The sequence below is a fragment of the Odontesthes bonariensis genome, chromosome 19, assembly GCF_027942865.1.
Source record: "Odontesthes bonariensis isolate fOdoBon6 chromosome 19, fOdoBon6.hap1, whole genome shotgun sequence".
Classification (NCBI taxonomy): Eukaryota; Metazoa; Chordata; class Actinopteri; order Atheriniformes; family Atherinopsidae; genus Odontesthes; species Odontesthes bonariensis.
This window is the reverse complement of record NC_134524.1, coordinates 3024773-3042535: the sequence shown is the minus strand read 5'-3', so window position 1 is coordinate 3042535 and position 17763 is coordinate 3024773. Positions and strand designations below refer to the sequence as shown.

At 44.3% G+C, this 17763-nt stretch overlaps 2 protein-coding genes across 2 annotated transcripts; both read left to right on the top strand.

Annotated features, from left to right (window-relative positions):
* The first annotated feature begins 1702 nt into the window (after positions 1–1702).
* Positions 1703–7296, top strand: LOC142368953 (butyrophilin subfamily 1 member A1-like). The gene is made up of 4 exons (XM_075451172.1): positions 1703–1988; positions 5724–6071; positions 6332–6694; positions 6789–7296. The coding sequence occupies exons 1-4, from the start codon at positions 1931–1933 to the stop codon at positions 6983–6985; spliced, it is 966 nt and encodes a 321-aa protein (XP_075307287.1). The 5' UTR covers positions 1703–1930; the 3' UTR covers positions 6986–7296.
* A 2982-nt stretch (positions 7297–10278) lies between these two features.
* Positions 10279–16786, top strand: LOC142368959 (THAP domain-containing protein 2-like). Its single transcript, XM_075451180.1, has 4 exons — positions 10279–10373; positions 11847–12020; positions 12096–12303; positions 15232–16786. Exons 2-4 carry the CDS (start codon positions 11862–11864, stop codon positions 15291–15293), a joined length of 429 nt encoding a protein of 142 aa, XP_075307295.1. The 5' UTR covers positions 10279–10373; positions 11847–11861; the 3' UTR covers positions 15294–16786.
* The last annotated feature ends 977 nt before the right edge of the window (positions 16787–17763 follow it).

Sequence of the window (17763 nt, the reverse complement as noted above, 5' to 3'; positions counted from 1 at the left end):
ATTTTGCACTGATGACATGCAGGTGTTACCCCAAATTGTGCGACCACAGGGGGCGACAGCGTACATTCCTCTGTATGTACGTCTCAAGGACCAACGAGAAGAAGAGTATTTACTTAAACTGCGTAGCACTAATAGAAATTTTAAACTTCACGGAATACTATTTCAGTTGCATTGACGGAGAAAATCTAATGTATCTGTTTGTATTTGATGCTGAACACAGTTAGATGGACCATCGCATTGAATCGCTGTTGTTTAAATATGTAAACCCAAAATAGCCGTTTAATAAATCGGTAAATGATTAATAAATGTTTCCAAGCGCTTTGTTGCGAGGGAGATGGGGTTCAAAACGGCTTCTAATATTTCTGCGTTAGATTCACACACACAGGATGGGCCACAGCAGAATCTGAGAACTAACCCTAAAAGCTGGAGTAAGGGCAGCTGGACTTCTTCTTCTTCTTGGCTCTTTGAGCTGACGGCAGCATCAGGGATTCTTTCCCACCTGATGTCTGAAGGACAGCCGGCCGAACCCACCTGATGTCTGAAGGACAGCCGGCCGAACCCTCCTGATGTCTGAAGGACAGCCGGCCGAACCCACCTGATGTCTGAAGGACAGCCGGCCGAACCCTCCTGATGTCTGAAGGACAGCCGGCCGAACCCACCTGATGTCTGAAGGACAGCCGGCCGAACCCACCTGATGTCTGAAGGACAGCCGGCCGAACCCTCCTGATGTCTGAAGGACAGCCGGCCGAACCCACCTGATGTCTGAAGGACAGCCGGCCGAACCCTCCTGATGTCTGAAGGACAGCCGGCCGAACCCACCTGATGTCTGAAGGACAGCCGGCCGAACCCACCTGATGTCTGAAGGACAGCCGGCCGAACCTACCTGATGTCTGAAGGACAGCCGGCCGAACCCACCTGATGTCTGAAGGACAGCCGGCCGAACCTACCTGATGTCTGAAGGACAGCCGGCCGAACCCACCTGATGTCTGAAGGACAGTCGGCCGAACCCACCTGATGTCTGAAGGACAGCCGGCCGAACCCACCTGATGTCTGAAGGACAGCCGGCCGAACTCACCTGATGTCTGAAGGACAGTCGGCCGAACCCACCTGATGTCTGAAGGACAGCCGGCCGAACCCACCTGATGTCTGAAGGACAGCCGGCCGAACCCACCTGATGTCTGAAGGACAGCCAGCTGAACTCACCTGATGTCTGAAGGACAGCCGGCCGAACTCACCTGATGTCTGAAGGACAGCCGGCCAAACCCTCCTGATGTCTGAAGGACAGCCGGCCGAACCCTCCTGATGTCTGAAGGACAGCCGGCCGAACCCACCTGATGTCTGAAGGACAGCCGGCCGAACCCTCCTGATGTCTGAAGGACAGCCGGCCGAACCCTCCTGATGTCTGAAGGACAGCCGGCCGAACCCACCTGATGTCTGAAGGACAGTCGGCTGAACCCACCTGATGTCTGTAGGACAGTAAATATAAATATAATCTAATTTAAATTTATAATCTAATCTAATATGAATATAATTAAAATATATTCTTTAGAAATATGCTTTCAGGGTAATAATTCAGTTTAAAAATATATGAAAACGTGTTTTTGACGTGAGAACAATAAAAGCTGGGTAGCGTTGCAGCGCGAAGACGACGTGCTGACATCACGCGTGACGTTAATTTACCGGATAACATCATCCCTAAATGATGAAACAGCTCGATCAGCCATCTTCAGTCTAACTTTCCCCAGTTTTACTGCCGCTCCGGTCCGATCCGCGCGGCTTCAGCGGGTTATCTGTGCGCGCTGCCGCAGGTCCACAGTGCCACCTGAGAAGGGAAGGCGCGCTTTGGGCGGCTTTGACAGGAGTGACGCCGCTTGTGTAAACAGCTGAGCCGGTGAAAAGCTCCGCAGCTTCCTGCTGAACAGCCGCAGCCATGGAGAACTTCGCGCTGCTCGGGATGTGTCTGAGTTTAGCCGCCTCGGTGTTTGGAGGTAAGCTCTGCCGCGCGCACTAATCTTTCTGCACAGAGACCGATGAAACATTTAAAGTGAGAATTTCTGATTATTGTGTTGGAATCTGCGGAAGAATGAGCTCACATTTTACCGGCTGATTCTGGATTTAACTGGTTCAGAGTTTTATTCCTGTGACGTCGCTCTGCTTCTGGAAAAGTCCGAGACGTGATGACTTTATTTACTGAATTTATAAAGTTCCTCCGGTACCTTCATCCGACATCAAGTAAAGTGCTGAGCTTCGGATGGATGTGCAACCCTAACCCATTTTATATGAATGTTTGATATAAAATCTGAACCAAGTGGCTGTTTTTGACTGGTTTGACACTGTTTGCTCTAACTCTCCTTCAGCTGGTTGAAATGAGGAAGTATCAGGTTTTCATTAGCAGGGGCGTGTCTAGGATTTTTTTCTTTGGGGGCCAGAGGGTCACAATCTGTAGAGGGGTGGCATATTGTATTGACATACAGAAAAGGTTTATAACGTCCTACGATAGTCTCATTCATTCATTCATTTAATTTCAGTATGTGAGTTGTAAATGAGATACCATTAAACGTTGACTAATATGGCCTAAAGAAATTAAATAAGAATCTCCAATCCTGTCTCTCCAGGATTTCGGTGTGTAATTTAAAATGGTACATTACACATAAAACAGTATGGCATACAGGGCTGGGCGATATATCGATATTTAAGATATATCGATATATTTTTAAATAAGATATGGAATTAGACCATATCGCATATATCGATATAGTTCAAATATCGGAAACAGGTAATCTCAAGCTGATGTTTAAAAACATTTTTCTTAAACTGAGCACTTTATTATGTTATCTCTTTATATATAAATGCTGCCCTCAGAAAAAGATTTACCTATTTTATTTTATAGGCCAATTTTATTCAAGATATTTTTTTTATTTAAATGTGCACCTTACGGAGCTTTGTTATACAGTGTTTATGTTTACATTTTATAGTGAGTTTTCAATAAATCTACTCGTATTTGGCTTTGACTTTGACTGAGCATTTCATTTCACAGCTCTCACTTTGCGGAAAAAATATCGGGATATATATCGTATATCGATATTCAACCTAAATATATCGGGATATGACTTTTGGTCCATATCGCCCAGCCCTAATGGCATACAGTGTTTAGAAACTGAATGGTATATTAGCCTACGCATAAATAAGGCATATCTTTAATCTTGTTGTCTCGTATTGTGTTTAAGCACACATTTAGCACTATATTTAATTGCTTTATGGTTTATTTACCTGTTGAATGCTGTATTGAGGATGATGGGCCTTCATCCTTGTCTCCAGGTTCATCACTATGCAAAGTTTCTAGGAAAAGATATCTCCTGAGTGGTGCCATTTTAAGCAGAAGGACCTCAATATATAATGGGAGTTCGCCCAACCGGTCTACATGTGTTTTGTGGACTTGGAGAAGGCGTTCGACCGTGTCCCTCGGGGACTCTTGTGGGGGGTGCTCCGGGAGTATGGAGTGCCGGACTCCTTGATATGGGCTGTTCGGTCCCTGTATGACCAGTGTCAGAGTTTGGTCCGCATTGCCGGCAGTAAGTCGGACATGTTTCCTGTGAGGGTTGGACTCCGTCAGGGCTGCCCTTTGTCACCGATTCTGTTCATAATTTTTATGGACAGAATTTCTAGGCGCAGCCAGGGCGTTGAGGGGGTCCGGTTTGGCGACCTCAGAATCGGGTCTCTGCTTTTTGCGGACGATTTGGTTCTGTTGGCGTCGTCAGGCCGTGACCTTCAGCTCTCACTGGAGCGGTTCGCAGCCGAGTGTGAAGTGGCTGGGATGACCATCAGCACCTCCAAATCTGAGACCATGGTCCTCGGCCGGAAAAGGGTGGAACGCCCTCTCTGGGTCGGGAATGAGATCCTTCCCCAAGTGGAGGAGTTCAAGTATCTCGGGGTCTTGTTCACGAGTGAGGGACGAATGGAGCAGGAGATTGACAGGCGGATCGGTGCGGCGTCTGCAGTGATGCGGGCTCTGCACCGGCCCGTCGTGGTGAAGAAGGAGCTGAGCCAGAAGGCGAAGCTCTCGATTTACCGGTCAATCTATGTTCCTACCCTCACCTATGGTCACGAGCTGTGGGTAGTGACCGAAAGAACGAGATCGCGAATACAAGCGGCCGAAATGAGTTTCCTCCGCAGGGTGGCTGGGCTCTCCCTTAGAGATAGGGTGAGAAGCTCGGTCATCCGGGAGGGGCTCGGAGTAGAACCGCTGCTCCTCCGCATCGAGAGGAGTCAGATGAGGTGGCTCGGGCATCTGGTGAGAATGCCTCCTGGACGCCTCCCCGGTGAGGTGTTCCAGGCCCGTCCCACTGGGAGGAGACCCCGGGGAAGACCCAGGACACGTTGGAGAGACTATGTCTCTCGGCTGGCCTGGGAACGCCTCGGGGTCCCCCCAGAAGAGCTGGAGGAAGAAATTTTGATGGGTGCCAATCTACTGTCACATATAAACTTTGAATGAGGTCTCTGTGATGTCGTATGGCTGAGTTATGAAGCCTCCAAAATTTTTGGCATTTTTGGCTAGTTAAGTGCTTTTCGATCGATTTTCCCATTGAATTATTTCAGAGGACATTTATGTCATTTTTTTTTTATCAAGGTCCTGTTTAAAATACAGCTTTTTTGGCATTTTCAAAATGGCCTCGGTAAGTGCTTTTCAATGCATTTTCCCATTGCATTGTGGGCATTTTCAAACTTCCCCTCACTATCAGTTTAAAGGAGAAAAGCAGATCAGATTTATAGCATGAAGCTGTTATAACAGGGCAGCCATCTTGGCTCTGCCCTCATAAGCAGTCTTTGAACAGAGCAGGCTAACAAGGTGTTGCCCCGGTAACAGGAGCAGGTGCGGCTCGTCTGTGTTAGACAGAGAGCAAACTGAGATATGTACGCTCACTGTGGCTTCTTAAAATTGCACTATAATTTTACCTGCACTCGACTGTCTCGAACAAACGGTCGCTGTTCGAAAAGTAAAAGTCGTATCCGAATAATTCTTGAACCGTCAGCGCCCCAAGAGACAGCAGAAGCCAGCGTTATAATTTTCATTTGGCTACTATGTGTGGCTCATTTTTTATGGCATTTTTAAAATCATTTTCACCTGTATTTTATGATTTTAGGCCTTTATAATGGAGAGGCGACCTCTGGGCTCGGAGGCAATTTGTGATAAATCTGTGTGGCAGAGCTCAATGAGGGTGACTTTGGGTGAAAGAGGACAAAAATGCCTACATTTTGAAGTAAAATTTGTCCAGATCGGGCAGATATTTTGGACATGAGAGACATTTGTTCGAGGAATTGGTGCAGTATTGAATTTACAGTGAGTGGGAGAGACACCTCGGCCGAGATGATGTCTTCCTAAAACGGAAACTGCCATTGTGTCAAAGCTGTATTATCTATCAACAAACCCTTTGGTTCAGTTAAAGCCGAGTGTCTCCTGTCACATATAAACTGTGAATGAGGTCTGTGCGATGCTGTATGGCTGAGTTATAAGGCCTCTAAAATAGGTAATTTTGGCGCTCTTTGAGCTGAATTCCCCATTTCAGCTGCTCTCATTCGCAGATTTTTCTGTTTGTTCTGTCAGAAACTGGGACTGATAATCAGCCCATTAAGACTTCATGTCAGCTCACTTTAAAGCATTTCCATTTCAGCTGATAACCACACCTCTTTAACCTCTCTGCTCTGTGTTGTTTCCTCTCCTGCAGAACACAGAACCATCACAGCTGAACCTGGACAGGATGTTACTCTGACATGTAGAGCTCCCAACAACAACAACACCATCATAGCTGTGAAGTGGAGCAGAACTGATCTGGGTGAAGAATATGTTCTTGTCTACAGAGATGGTCAGTTTTATCTTGAAGGCCAGCATCCATCTTTTAAGGACCGGGTGTATCTGCAGGACAGACAGATGAAGGATGGAGACGTGTCTCTGATTCTGAAGGATGTGACGACTGAGGACAGAGGAACATATGAGTGTCGAGTCGTCCAGGAAGGAAGAAACCAGGAGAGAGAAAAGACCAGCACCTTCATCCACCTGGCAGTTGTTGAACCAGGTGAGTGTGAGTGTGTCTCTGGATCAGAGCTGAAGCAGCTTCCTGTTGTTGATGTGAGAGTGAAACATCTCAGATCAGATGTTTCAGGTGTTTTCTAAAGATGTTGTTGATGAGACTCTGCAGAAAGCAGCTGGTCTGAGTGCAGGAGATGATGTGGGACAGCAATTTGAAGAGGAAATGTTCTTCAGTCATCACCCACCTGACAGCTGGTAACCACACCTCTTTAACCTCTCTGCTCTGTGTTGTTTCCTCTCCTGCAGAACAGAAAATCATCACAGCTGAACCTGGACAGGATGTTACTCTGACATGTAGAGCTCCCAACAACAACAACATCCCCATCGTTGCTGTAGAGTGGGGCAGAGCTGATCTGGATAAAGAATATGTTCTGCTGTACAGAGATGGTCACTATGATCCACATAACCAGCATCCATCTTTTAAGAACCGGGTGGATCTGCAGGACAGACAGATGAAGGATGGAGACGTGTCTCTGATTCTGAGAAATGTGACGACTGCTGACAGAGGAACATATGAGTGTCGAGTTAAGCAGAAAGGAACAAAACGCAGAAGGAGAGCTAATTTGACCTCTGATCCCATCATCATCTTCCTGGAAGTTGTCCCAGCAGGTGAGTTTATGTGTTTGTCTCTGGATCAGAGCTGAAGCAGCTTCCTGGTTGTTGATGTGAGAGTGAAACATCGTCTCCTGTTTCTGACCTGCAGGCCACACTGACGGAAGCAGAGACAACGGAGAATCCAAGGATAGAAGCAGCAAGGGTGAAAATGGTGGAGGTTATGGGCTAATTGTTTCAGCAATCATTTTTACAGTTGCAGTTATTGCTCTTTATGTAAACTGTAAAATAAGGTTGAAGGAGAATTCAAAAATTCCTTCTTCCTCTGGTGAAAATTCAGTTGTTTGAGTCGAATGTGAATGTGACCGAAAGAGAGAGAAAGTCTGACAGAAAGTATAGTTGGGTATGAATATTACCTGGATCACCGTCAAAAAGCTTCTCTTCTCTTGTGGATACATTCAAAGCAAAAGTCATATTAATGAGTATATGCACCTCCACCTTATATAGGCGGTGTGTGTGGTCAAACTCATATTAATGAGTATATGCACCTCCACCTTATATAGGCGGTGTGTGTGGTCAAACTCATATTAATGAGTATATGCACCTCCACCTTATATAGGCGGTGTGTGTGGTCAAACTCATATTAATGAGTATATGCACCTCCTTACATCTTTTCGTAAGATAGGTGAAAGTGTGTGTGGTCAAACTCATATTAATGAGTATATGCACCTCCACCTTATATAGGCGGTGTGTGTGGTCAAACTCATATTAATGAGTATATGCACCTCCTCCTTATATAGGCGGTGTGTGTGGTCAAACTCATATTAATGAGTATATGCACCTCCTCCTTATATAGGCGGTGTGTGTGGTCAAACTCATATTAATGAGTATATGCACCTCCACCTTATATAGGCGGTGTGTGTGGTCAAACTCATATTAATGAGTATATGCACCTCCTCCTTATATAGGCGGTGTGTGTGGTCAAACTCATATTAATGAGTATATGCACCTCCACCTTATATAGGCGGTGTGTGTGGTCAAACTCATATTAATGAGTATATGCACCTCCACCTTATATAGGCGGTGTGTGTGGTCAAACTCATATTAATGAGTATATGCACCTCCTCCTTATATAGGCGGTGTGTGTGGTCAAACTCATATTAATGAGTATATGCACCTCCTCCTTATATAGGCGGTGTGTGTGGTCAAACTCATATTAATGAGTATATGCACCTCCACCTTATATAGGCGGTGTGTGTGGTCAAACTCATATTAATGAGTATATGCACCTCCTCCTTATATAGGCGGTGTGTGTGGTCAAACTCATATTAATGAGTATATGCACCTCCACCTTATATAGGCGGTGTGTGTGGTCAAACTCATATTAATGAGTATATGCACCTCCACCTTATATAGGCGGTGTGTGTGGTCAAACTCATATTAATGAGTATATGCACCTCCTCCTTATATAGGCGGTGTGTGTGGTCAAACTCATATTAATGAGTATATGCACCTCCACCTTATATAGGCGGTGTGTGTGGTCAAACTCATATTAATGAGTATATGCACCTCCTTACATCTATTCTTTGAATAGGTGAAGGTGTGTGTGGCCATAATACATGAAACTCGTGCTCCTGCATGAATGCGTCCGCTCCTTAAATCGATTCCTTCAACAGGTGGAGGTGAGTGACACGAAACTCGCATTAATACGTGAATGCACCACCTCCTTAAATCGATTCCTTAAAAAGGTGGAGGTTTCTTACCTGAAACTCCTGCATGAATGCGTCCGCTCCTTGAATCGCCGCCTCATCGTGGCGGAGGGGTTTGTGAGCTCACAGGATCCTGGGAGCGACGTTGTCTCGGGCGCTCGGCTCCTCGCAGAGCTTCCCACGGCCAACCGGTCGCAGGTGATGAGCCAGACTGAGAGCAGTTCAGAAAAGATGTGCCACGTTTTCCTGTTGAAATATTCCAGCGCAGACGCTCTGATGCAGTTGAATCGGGGTCAGTGAACTGTGAGATGCAGCCGGTGTCTGAAGGGAAAACAGGAAGACTTGCTGTTGTTATTAACGGTGAACGCTGCCGATCGTCCTCGGTATTGTTGAAGTCTGGCTTCAGTCTCATCACGCTGTGAGACCTTTTTGTTTGTTTTATTTTAGCAAAGCTGTAATAGTTTTAATTAGCTTGTAGATTATGCTCATTTGAATCCGCAGAATTAGCTACAGATAAACGTGTCCTCGTAAAAGTCTGATTTAAATACTGATTTTTGTTGCTTAAACTTAAATGTGTTGTTGCAGAACAGATGCAGAGCTTCAGTCATTTTGCACATAAAGTAACAGATGATTTACAATGAAATGTTTTATCTTTTTACGCATGTTGCTTTTTATTATTTACACACTGTAATCAGAGAAATGTCATGTATTCATTAAACTGCAGTGATGCTCAGAATACTTCAGACTCTTTTGTTGAAGCAGCTCATCAGCAGTGACGTCCACACTTTAATGTTCTTAAGGTTTCGGCTGATGTTCCACCCTGTGAGCTGCACTGCTGATGCCTCGGTGAGCTTTAGGGTTATTTTCTGCCTATTGTGGACGGGTGCTTCCCTAAAGGTGTTTACTGCAGGTAGGTTTACACATGAAGGGTTAGAAGAATCCTGATTATCGACATCCCTGCTTCTGGGAAATCCCAGTCTGAGGCCACAGTTCACCCTTTAGCTTCTGATCATCTGGAAAAAGGACGGATCAGACTTCAGATCAGAGGGCATTTATTAACAAACATGGATAAGAAACCTGTTTGAACAGCAAGGCTGAGGCTGAAGTGAATTCTAACTGCGTCACATCTGCCTTCGGGCTGAAGGAGGACGTGTTTTCCCTCCTCTGTGTTTGTTTCTTCACATTTAAAGGGACAGTACTCTAATGCAAACAGAGCTGAACTGGTTTTTCATCTAAGAGGAGCCTCGTGCCGCAGTCTGATTGGCCGACTGTCCAAAGTTAATGGAAAGTCCCGACCTTTCCCCTCCTGTGGAGATGCTGCTGGAACGCAAAACATCAGGAAACAACTTGAATGGTTTCGTGCAGCAGAAAGAATGTTTCCGTCCCTTCAGGAATGTGTAAACAGTTTGTTTTTCTTACGTCAGCCGATAGGTTGCTTGTTGTTTAGATATGCTCACAGGAAGTCATGATCACACTCTGCCTCCAGCCTCTGAGGTTGCAGATGCAACTCTGGTTTCACAGAGCCGAGAACACAGGAAGCAACTTCAACAAGGACTCGGATGTTCTGGAAAGTAGATCTGATTCAGACTGTGACTGCTGATCATCTGAGCCGACCAGCTGCTGTTGCAGGCACCACGTCGGATGGAAATCTCTGCTTTGAAAAGCGAACCAGTCAGAGAATGAAGTGGTTTCACATAGAAAAGATGGCAGAAACAGTGGGAAGAAGAGTTTTCACAGAAATCAGAGAAAGATGGAGGTGTGCAGAAAGAAAAGGGGAAATAAAGTGAAATATGAACATCTGATCAAAAGGGAAATCAGAGTGAGATTAACCTCAGTGAGTGTTTGAGCCACACTCCTCACCACTAGGTGGCGGCAGAGGGCTATAAAAAGAGAGGCGACACTCTCACAGACTTCTATAGAAAGAAAGGAATGCGGAAGTCACGTGGCTCACGGAGCTGCAGATAGTTCCAAACTCCAGCAGTTCCACTGTTCATTGTGATTTTTGGTGTTTCTGAACTTTGTCTCCGGTAAGTTGATGACATTAAGACATTGTTTGGCATTAGCTGACTGCTCTTTAACTAGTTAAGTCAACGGCGTTATTTCATGCAGCCACTTTTAGTTCATTAATCGTGTTAAGCAGCTAGTTGTAGCTTAGCTTCAGCTAGTTAATGTGAGCACGGCGGGTCTGAACGGGTTTACTGTGTATTACTGTGTAATTCAGCCCATGTTGAACTATCCTGGTTCAGGATTGAATGAAGAAGAAGTTTGGAACTATTCGGAGCTGCATGAACCACGTGACGACGTGTTGGGTAGTTCAAGGAGTGTCGGAACTCTCGGTCTTGTGTGTTTAATCAAAGTTTTTCTTCTTTGGAGCGACACATTTCTGATGTTTAAATGGTAGAGGGTGTACAGCTGTACCTTTTCCTGCTTTATACTTAAACATGTGAAGCCTACCTTCAGATACAGAGCATGATGTTACTGTCTGTTCCCAGAGTTACTCAGATGTGCACAAACAAACAGCTTTTTACTGCTTTTTACAGTGTTTGGTAGTTTAATCTGCAACATTGGGCTGTATTTGATCAGATTTAAGGGTTTGAACACTGTAGAAATGAGCTAATGAGGGCTGACGGTCCACCTGCTGACCTCCCTGAGAACAGCAGCAGAGAAACATCATCACAGCCGGAAAAGCCTGAATGTGTGTTGCTTTAAGGAATTAACTCGTGTAATCAGATTACATTAAATATTAAATTAAATAAACTAAAGTAGAAGGGCGACTGTGTTACATTCAGGCTGAAATTAATGATCCTGATCAGCAGTTCTGCAGCTTCCTGAAGCTCTTTCAGAGTTTCTCTTTGGACATTTTCTGCCTTTTCACTCATCTTCAGTCCAGTTTTTCTTTGTTAAGCCACTTAACTCTGAGCTGTGAACCATTCAGGCAGGGAAAAGGCTCCTTTTTCTCCTCCAGTGAGAGTGAAAAACAGGACTTTATATCACCAAACAGGAATAAAATTCCCTCAGATTTGGAGTCAGACGAGCAACAAAAAATTAGTAGATTTTTTTTTAAATTAATTTGCTCAAATAGTGGCCTAAAATGAACAGAAACAGACATTTAATTATAATTTCTTGCATAACAATTAATTTCCAACTACATTTGTATGATTTTGACAGCCATATTAAGTCTTTTATGTGGTTTTTGAAGCATTTTGGTCATGAGACGCCTTTTATTTCTTTATATTTTGCATCCAAGCAGCTTAAGTGATCTTCAGCAACAGTTTCAACACTTTCTGAAGGTCTTTCAGCGTTTTTCTTTGGACATTTTCTGCCTTTTCACTCATCTTCAGCCCAGTTTTTTCTTTGTTAAGCCACTTAACTCTGAGCTGTGAACCATTCAGGCAGGAAAAAAGCTCCTAACTCAAGGGATGAACCAGTGTTGTGTCCACACAGAACAGGCTCGAGTCTTTAGAAAAGTGTATCTAAGGATTTAAATGAACCTTTTATAGGTGGAGGGTCTCACCATGGTGGGCTGTGCTGCATTTGGATGCACCAATCGGTCGGAGAACGGGTTCAGAATGTACGGCTTCCCTAAAGACGCCGAAAGAAGAAAGAAATGGTTGGCCATGGTCCGCAGGAGCAACCTGAGCATCAGCAGAGCCAACAACAGAAAGCTGTGTGAGGTGAGTTTCTGCTGCGCTTCACACCTGTCCCACGCGCCTCTCTGTCAGTGACGTGAACTCAGAGCGACTCTGCAGGCACATTTTGAGGACGAGCAGTTCACCACAACTAAGAAGGGCGGCGTGAAGCTGAGGGCCGACGCTGTCCCCACCCTGTTCGCCCACCGGCCACAACCCAGGAGGAGGAAGCCTCCCGCGCTGAGAAGCCCCCCAGAACCTCCGCCGCCCGTGGATCCGCTCACCACTGACCACACCTACTGCCCCGGGTTACTCAGGACGAAACAAGGTGAGGCTGCGTTTTTCATGCTCCTAACATCTGGAACAGCCTTTCAGTTTGATGCCCCTAACATCTGGAACAGCCTTTCAGTTTTATGCTCTAACATCTGGAACAGCCTTTCAGTTTTATGCTCTAACATCTGGAACAGCCTTTCAGTTTGATGCCCCTAACATCTGGAACAGCCTTTCAGTTTTATGCTCTAACATCTGGAACAGCCTTTCAGTTTAATGCTCTAACATCTGGAACAGCCTTTCAGTTTCATGCTCCTAACATCTGGAACAGCCTTTCAGTTTTATGCACCTAACATCTGGAACAGTCTTTCAGTTTCATGCTCCTACCATCTGGAACAGCCTTTCAGTTTTATGCTCCTAACATCTGGAACAGCCTTTCAGTTTCATGCTCCTAACATCTGGAACAGCCTTTCAGTTTTATGCTCCTAACATCTGGAACAGCCTTTCAGTTTCATGCTCCTAACATCTGGAACAGCCTTTCAGTTTTATGCTCCTAACATCTGGAACAGCCTTTCAGTTTCATGCTCCTAACATCTGGAACAGCCTTTCAGTTTCATGCTCCTAACATCTGGAACAGCCTTTCAGTTTTATGCTCCTAACATCTGGAACAGCCTTTCAGTTTCATGCTCCTAACATCTGGAACAGGCTTTCAGTTTTATGCTCCTAACATCTGGAACAGCCTTTCAGTTTCATGCTCCTAACATCTGGAACAGCCTTTCAGTTTAATGCTCCTAACATCTGGAACAGCCTTTCAGTTTCATGCTCCTAACATCTGGAACAGTCTTTCAGTTTCATGCTCCTAACATCTGGAGCAGCCTTTCAGTTTGATGCTCCTAACATCTGGAACAGCCTTTCAGTTTGATGCTCCTAACATCTGGAACAGCCTTTCAGTTTTATGCTCCTAACATCTGGAACAGCCTTTCAGTTTGATGCTCCTAACATCTGGAACAGCCTTTCAGTTTGATGCTCCTAACATCTGGAACAGCCTTTCAGTTTGATGCTCCTAACATCTGGAACAGTCTTTCAGTTTCATGCTCCTAACATCTGGAACAGCCTTTCAGTTTGATGCTCCTAACATCTGGAACAGCCTTTCAGTTTGATGCTCCTAACATCTGGAACAGCCTTTCAGTTTGATGCTCCTAACATCTGGAACAGTCTTTCAGTTTCATGCTCCTAACATCTGGAACAGCCTTTCAGTTTGATGCTCCTAACATCTGGAACAGCCTTTCAGTTTGATGCTCCTAACATCTGGAACAGCCTTTCAGTTTCATGCTCCTAACATCTGGAACAGTCTTTCAGTTTTATGCACCTAACATCTGGAACAGCCTTTCAGTTTTATGCACCTAACATCTGGAACAGCCTTTCAGTTTGATGCTCTAACATCTGGAACAGCCTTTCAGTTTGATGCTCCTAACATCTGGAACAGCCTTTCAGTTTGATGCTCCTAACATCTGGAACAGCCTTTCAGTTTGATGCTCCTAACATCTGGAACAGTCTTTCAGTTTTATGCACCTAACATCTGGAACAGCCTTTCAGTTTTATGCACCTAACATCTGGAACAGCCTTTCAGTTTTATGCACCTAACATCTGGAACAGCCTTTCAGTTTGATGCTCTAACATCTGGAACAGCCTTTCAGTTTAATGCTCCTAACATCTGGAACAGCCTTTCAGTTTGATGCTCCTAACATCTGGAACAGCCTTTCAGTTTGATGCTCTAACATCTGGAACAGCCTTTCAGTTTGATGCTCCTAACATCTGGAACAGCCTTTCAGTTTGATGCTCCTAACATCTGGAACAGCCTTTCAGTTTGATGCTCCAAACATCTGGAACAGCCTTTCAGTTTGATGCTCCTAACATCTGGAACAGCCTTTCAGTTTGATGCTCCTAACATCTGGAACAGCCTTTCAGTTTGATGCTCCTAACATCTGGAACAGTCTTTCAGTTTTATGCACCTAACATCTGGAACAGCCTTTCAGTTTTATGCACCTAACATCTGGAACAGCCTTTCAGTTTGATGCTCTAACATCTGGAACAGCCTTTCAGTTTGATGCTCCTAACATCTGGAACAGCCTTTCAGTTTGATGCTCCAAACATCTGGAACAGCCTTTCAGTTTGATGCTCCTAACATCTGGAACAGCCTTTCAGTTTGATGCCCCTAACATCTGGAACAGCCTTTCAGTTTCATGCTCCTAACATCTGGAGCAGCCTTTCAGTTTGATGCTCCTAACATCTGGAACAGCCTTTCAGTTTGATGCTCTAACATCTGGAACAGTCTTTCAGTTTGATGCTCTAACATCTGGAACAGCCTTTCAGTTTGATGCTCCTAACATCTGGAACAGCCTTTCAGTTTGATGCTCCTAACATCTGGAACAGCCTTTCAGTTTGATGCTCCTAACATCTGGAACAGCCTTTCAGTTTGATGCTCTAACATCTGGAACAGTCTTTCAGTTTGATGCTCCTAACATCTGGAACAGCCTTTCAGTTTGATGCTCCTAACATCTGGAACAGCCTTTCAGTTTGATGCTCCTAACATCTGGAACAGCCTTTCAGTTTGATGCTCCTAACATCTGGAACAGTCTTTCAGTTTGATGCTCCCAACATCTGGAACAGCCTTTCAGTTTGATGCTCTAACATCTGGAACAGCCTTTCAGTTTGATGCTCCTAACATCTGGAACTGTCTTCTAGTATGATGCTCTAACATTTTATTGCCTTCCTGTGATTTTATGTAGCTGTGCAGCACTTTGAGTTGCCCTGTGTATGAATTGTGCTGTATAAATAAATTGCTTTGCCCCGTGGGGACGTTGGGTGGGAGTCCTGCTCAGGAATGCATTTCACTGAGCTCTTATCTTCATGCATCTGAGAAAGCTGCTGCCATGCTTGCATTAGCTCTGGTGGGTGATGAATTAACTCCATTTTATGTTGGCAGCCCCCCCATCATCAGCCAGCTCCACCAACCAGGTCATGGATCCGCCCCCCCCGAACACATGAAGAGCAGCAGGAGTGTCAGCAGTGCAAAGGGGAAATGGTTGTTTTCACCAATGTTCTGCAGTTAATAATAATGTGAATAGTTTCCTGTTCTGTCTCTCAATCGATCTTAATCTCAAGTGTCTGAATGACACTAAATAAAGGAATGAAACCAAACTACCCGTCCTGCAGTAAATACCAACCGTATAAAGGTTAGTTTTTCATGTGTTCAAACATTTGATTCAGCTCTTATTTTGGAGGACACGAAGCTGTTTGTTACCTTGTTCAGCGGTGGAACTGCTGGTGTGTGGAACTATCTGCAGCTCCGTGACCCACGAGCTAATCGCTAACTAGCTGTGGTTAACGCGCAGCCTGTTTGCTTGTATCTGCAGAGATTTTTGATTGGCCGTTGTGATTGGCACTTCAGGGCCACCGTTCAACCTAGTTCCAGACAGGCTGTGTTCGAAACCACATACTGCATACTTACATACTTCATACTACATACTGCATACTTCCATACTGCATACTACATACTGCATACTGCATACTTCCATACTGCATACTACATACTGCATACTGTCATTGTATGACAACATTCCATTTGTATATAATAAATCACGAATAAAACATATGCCGTTATCATACCAATCAGATTTAAACAGACTTCCTGTTGATAGTTACAACCCTGTTTTTCCATAATAAACAATTGTGAGGGGAGAAGTTGTGAGTAAAAAGCAACTTCCCAAAATCTAATGCTTGCTTTGTAGAAGCTTGACAACTTTAAAGATATCTTAGAAACTTCAAAGTCACAATTAAACAAAAACTCTAGCCCTCCAACCTCATTAAAAATTATATTGGGAATATGAAACCACATCGCTTGAGGCTGGGTAATGCATTCTTTCAACCATTTGATTCTGAAAGCTGCAACAATAAACTCAAAATCTAACGCATTCAAACCTCCATTTTTATAATCTTTAACTAATTGTGATTTGCGTATATAATGAGTTTTATTTTTCCAAGTGAAATTAAAAATGATAGAGTTGGACAACTTTATTGCCTTTGGAGAGATAAACATTGAGTGACAGGGATAAATAAGTCTTGACAGACCCTCAGCTTTGGACAGCAATATGCGACTGAGTATAGAAAGATCACGCGTTAACCAGTGATTTAAAAACTGTTTTTAATCTGGGAGAAATATTGACATTCTCTCTATCACTGATATGTTTTACTTTTGTAGAGAACAGCGCCCCCAAGTGTTCAAATGATGAGAGACCTCTGAACCGTGGTTCCACCAAACAATGCGTTCTGCGCTTCTGACGTCATCAATCACGTGATCAAACGGGAAAAAAAGAAAAAAGATGGTTGTTGTGACATAAAAGACTCATACACTCATACAACATGTTTATTATGTTGATTTTTCTACAGTCAGCTCAACACTACAGATATCTGTACAATGTTTTGTATGCCATGCTTTTTGTACATTTACATGGAACAATAAAGTTTATTAAGAAATAAAACCTTCCTAAACCGGTCACATGGTACAGATAGTCATCGGCACGCGCCTCGGTACGAGCTTCACAAAATACATCCGAAGTTACTGGACACGCGCTTCAGTCAAGACCCTGTTGGAAACATCACTACAGACAAATACGCACATTGAGAAACGGCCCATTACCCGACACACACTGCGAAGCCTCGGCTCATCTCGGCTCATCTCGGAACATCTGGTAGCATAGCAACAGAAAGCTGCATGCAGGTGAGTCCAGGAAAGAATGAATTTAGCGGTCAGACGTTAGCAGAAATGTCTTCAAAGTGCTCTGTGTCATTGGTGTGATTCCTGCTGCTGGACACGGGCAGTCAGAACATGCAGCAGAGAGTAAAAAGTTCAGATAATCTGGCTGCTATTCACAGTTAGCCCGGCCTGCTAACGCTAAAGCTAATGCTAACCGTTACAGCGTTAAACCATCCACAAACCAACAAGGACTGAGCACATGATAAAAAGGTTCTGGAAATGAGAACCGGTTTAGAAACGGAGAGAATCTGAACCTCAGTCTTTGGGATGATATTGGGACCCTTTCCTCAAACGGGATCATTGTCTTAATGTAGTAAAATGATTTAAGTTGATGGTGTTCCACTGACTCAGATGAGATTTATGGGATATTGCACACAGTGGCTGTCGGTCTACAGAGTTATTATTACATTATTTTTCTGAATTTGATCAAAAAGCTACACATATTTTGAACTGTGACCTTAGTGGGTCTTTAAAATTGGTGCAGAAAACACAGCTCAAATGCGTTCCAAAGACAATCACGCAGTGCAAAAACAAAAGCAATATCTATTCTTTCAAACTGAATCACGCCAGAGTGCTATGGGAACCTAAATGCAAACCAAAGGGAATTCTTGGGGGGCAACTAAACATCCGAAGATTGCCGCTCTCCTCGTGGATTCCCATTTGGATTACCTCTGTTTGACTGAATCGTGGCTTCATAGCAAT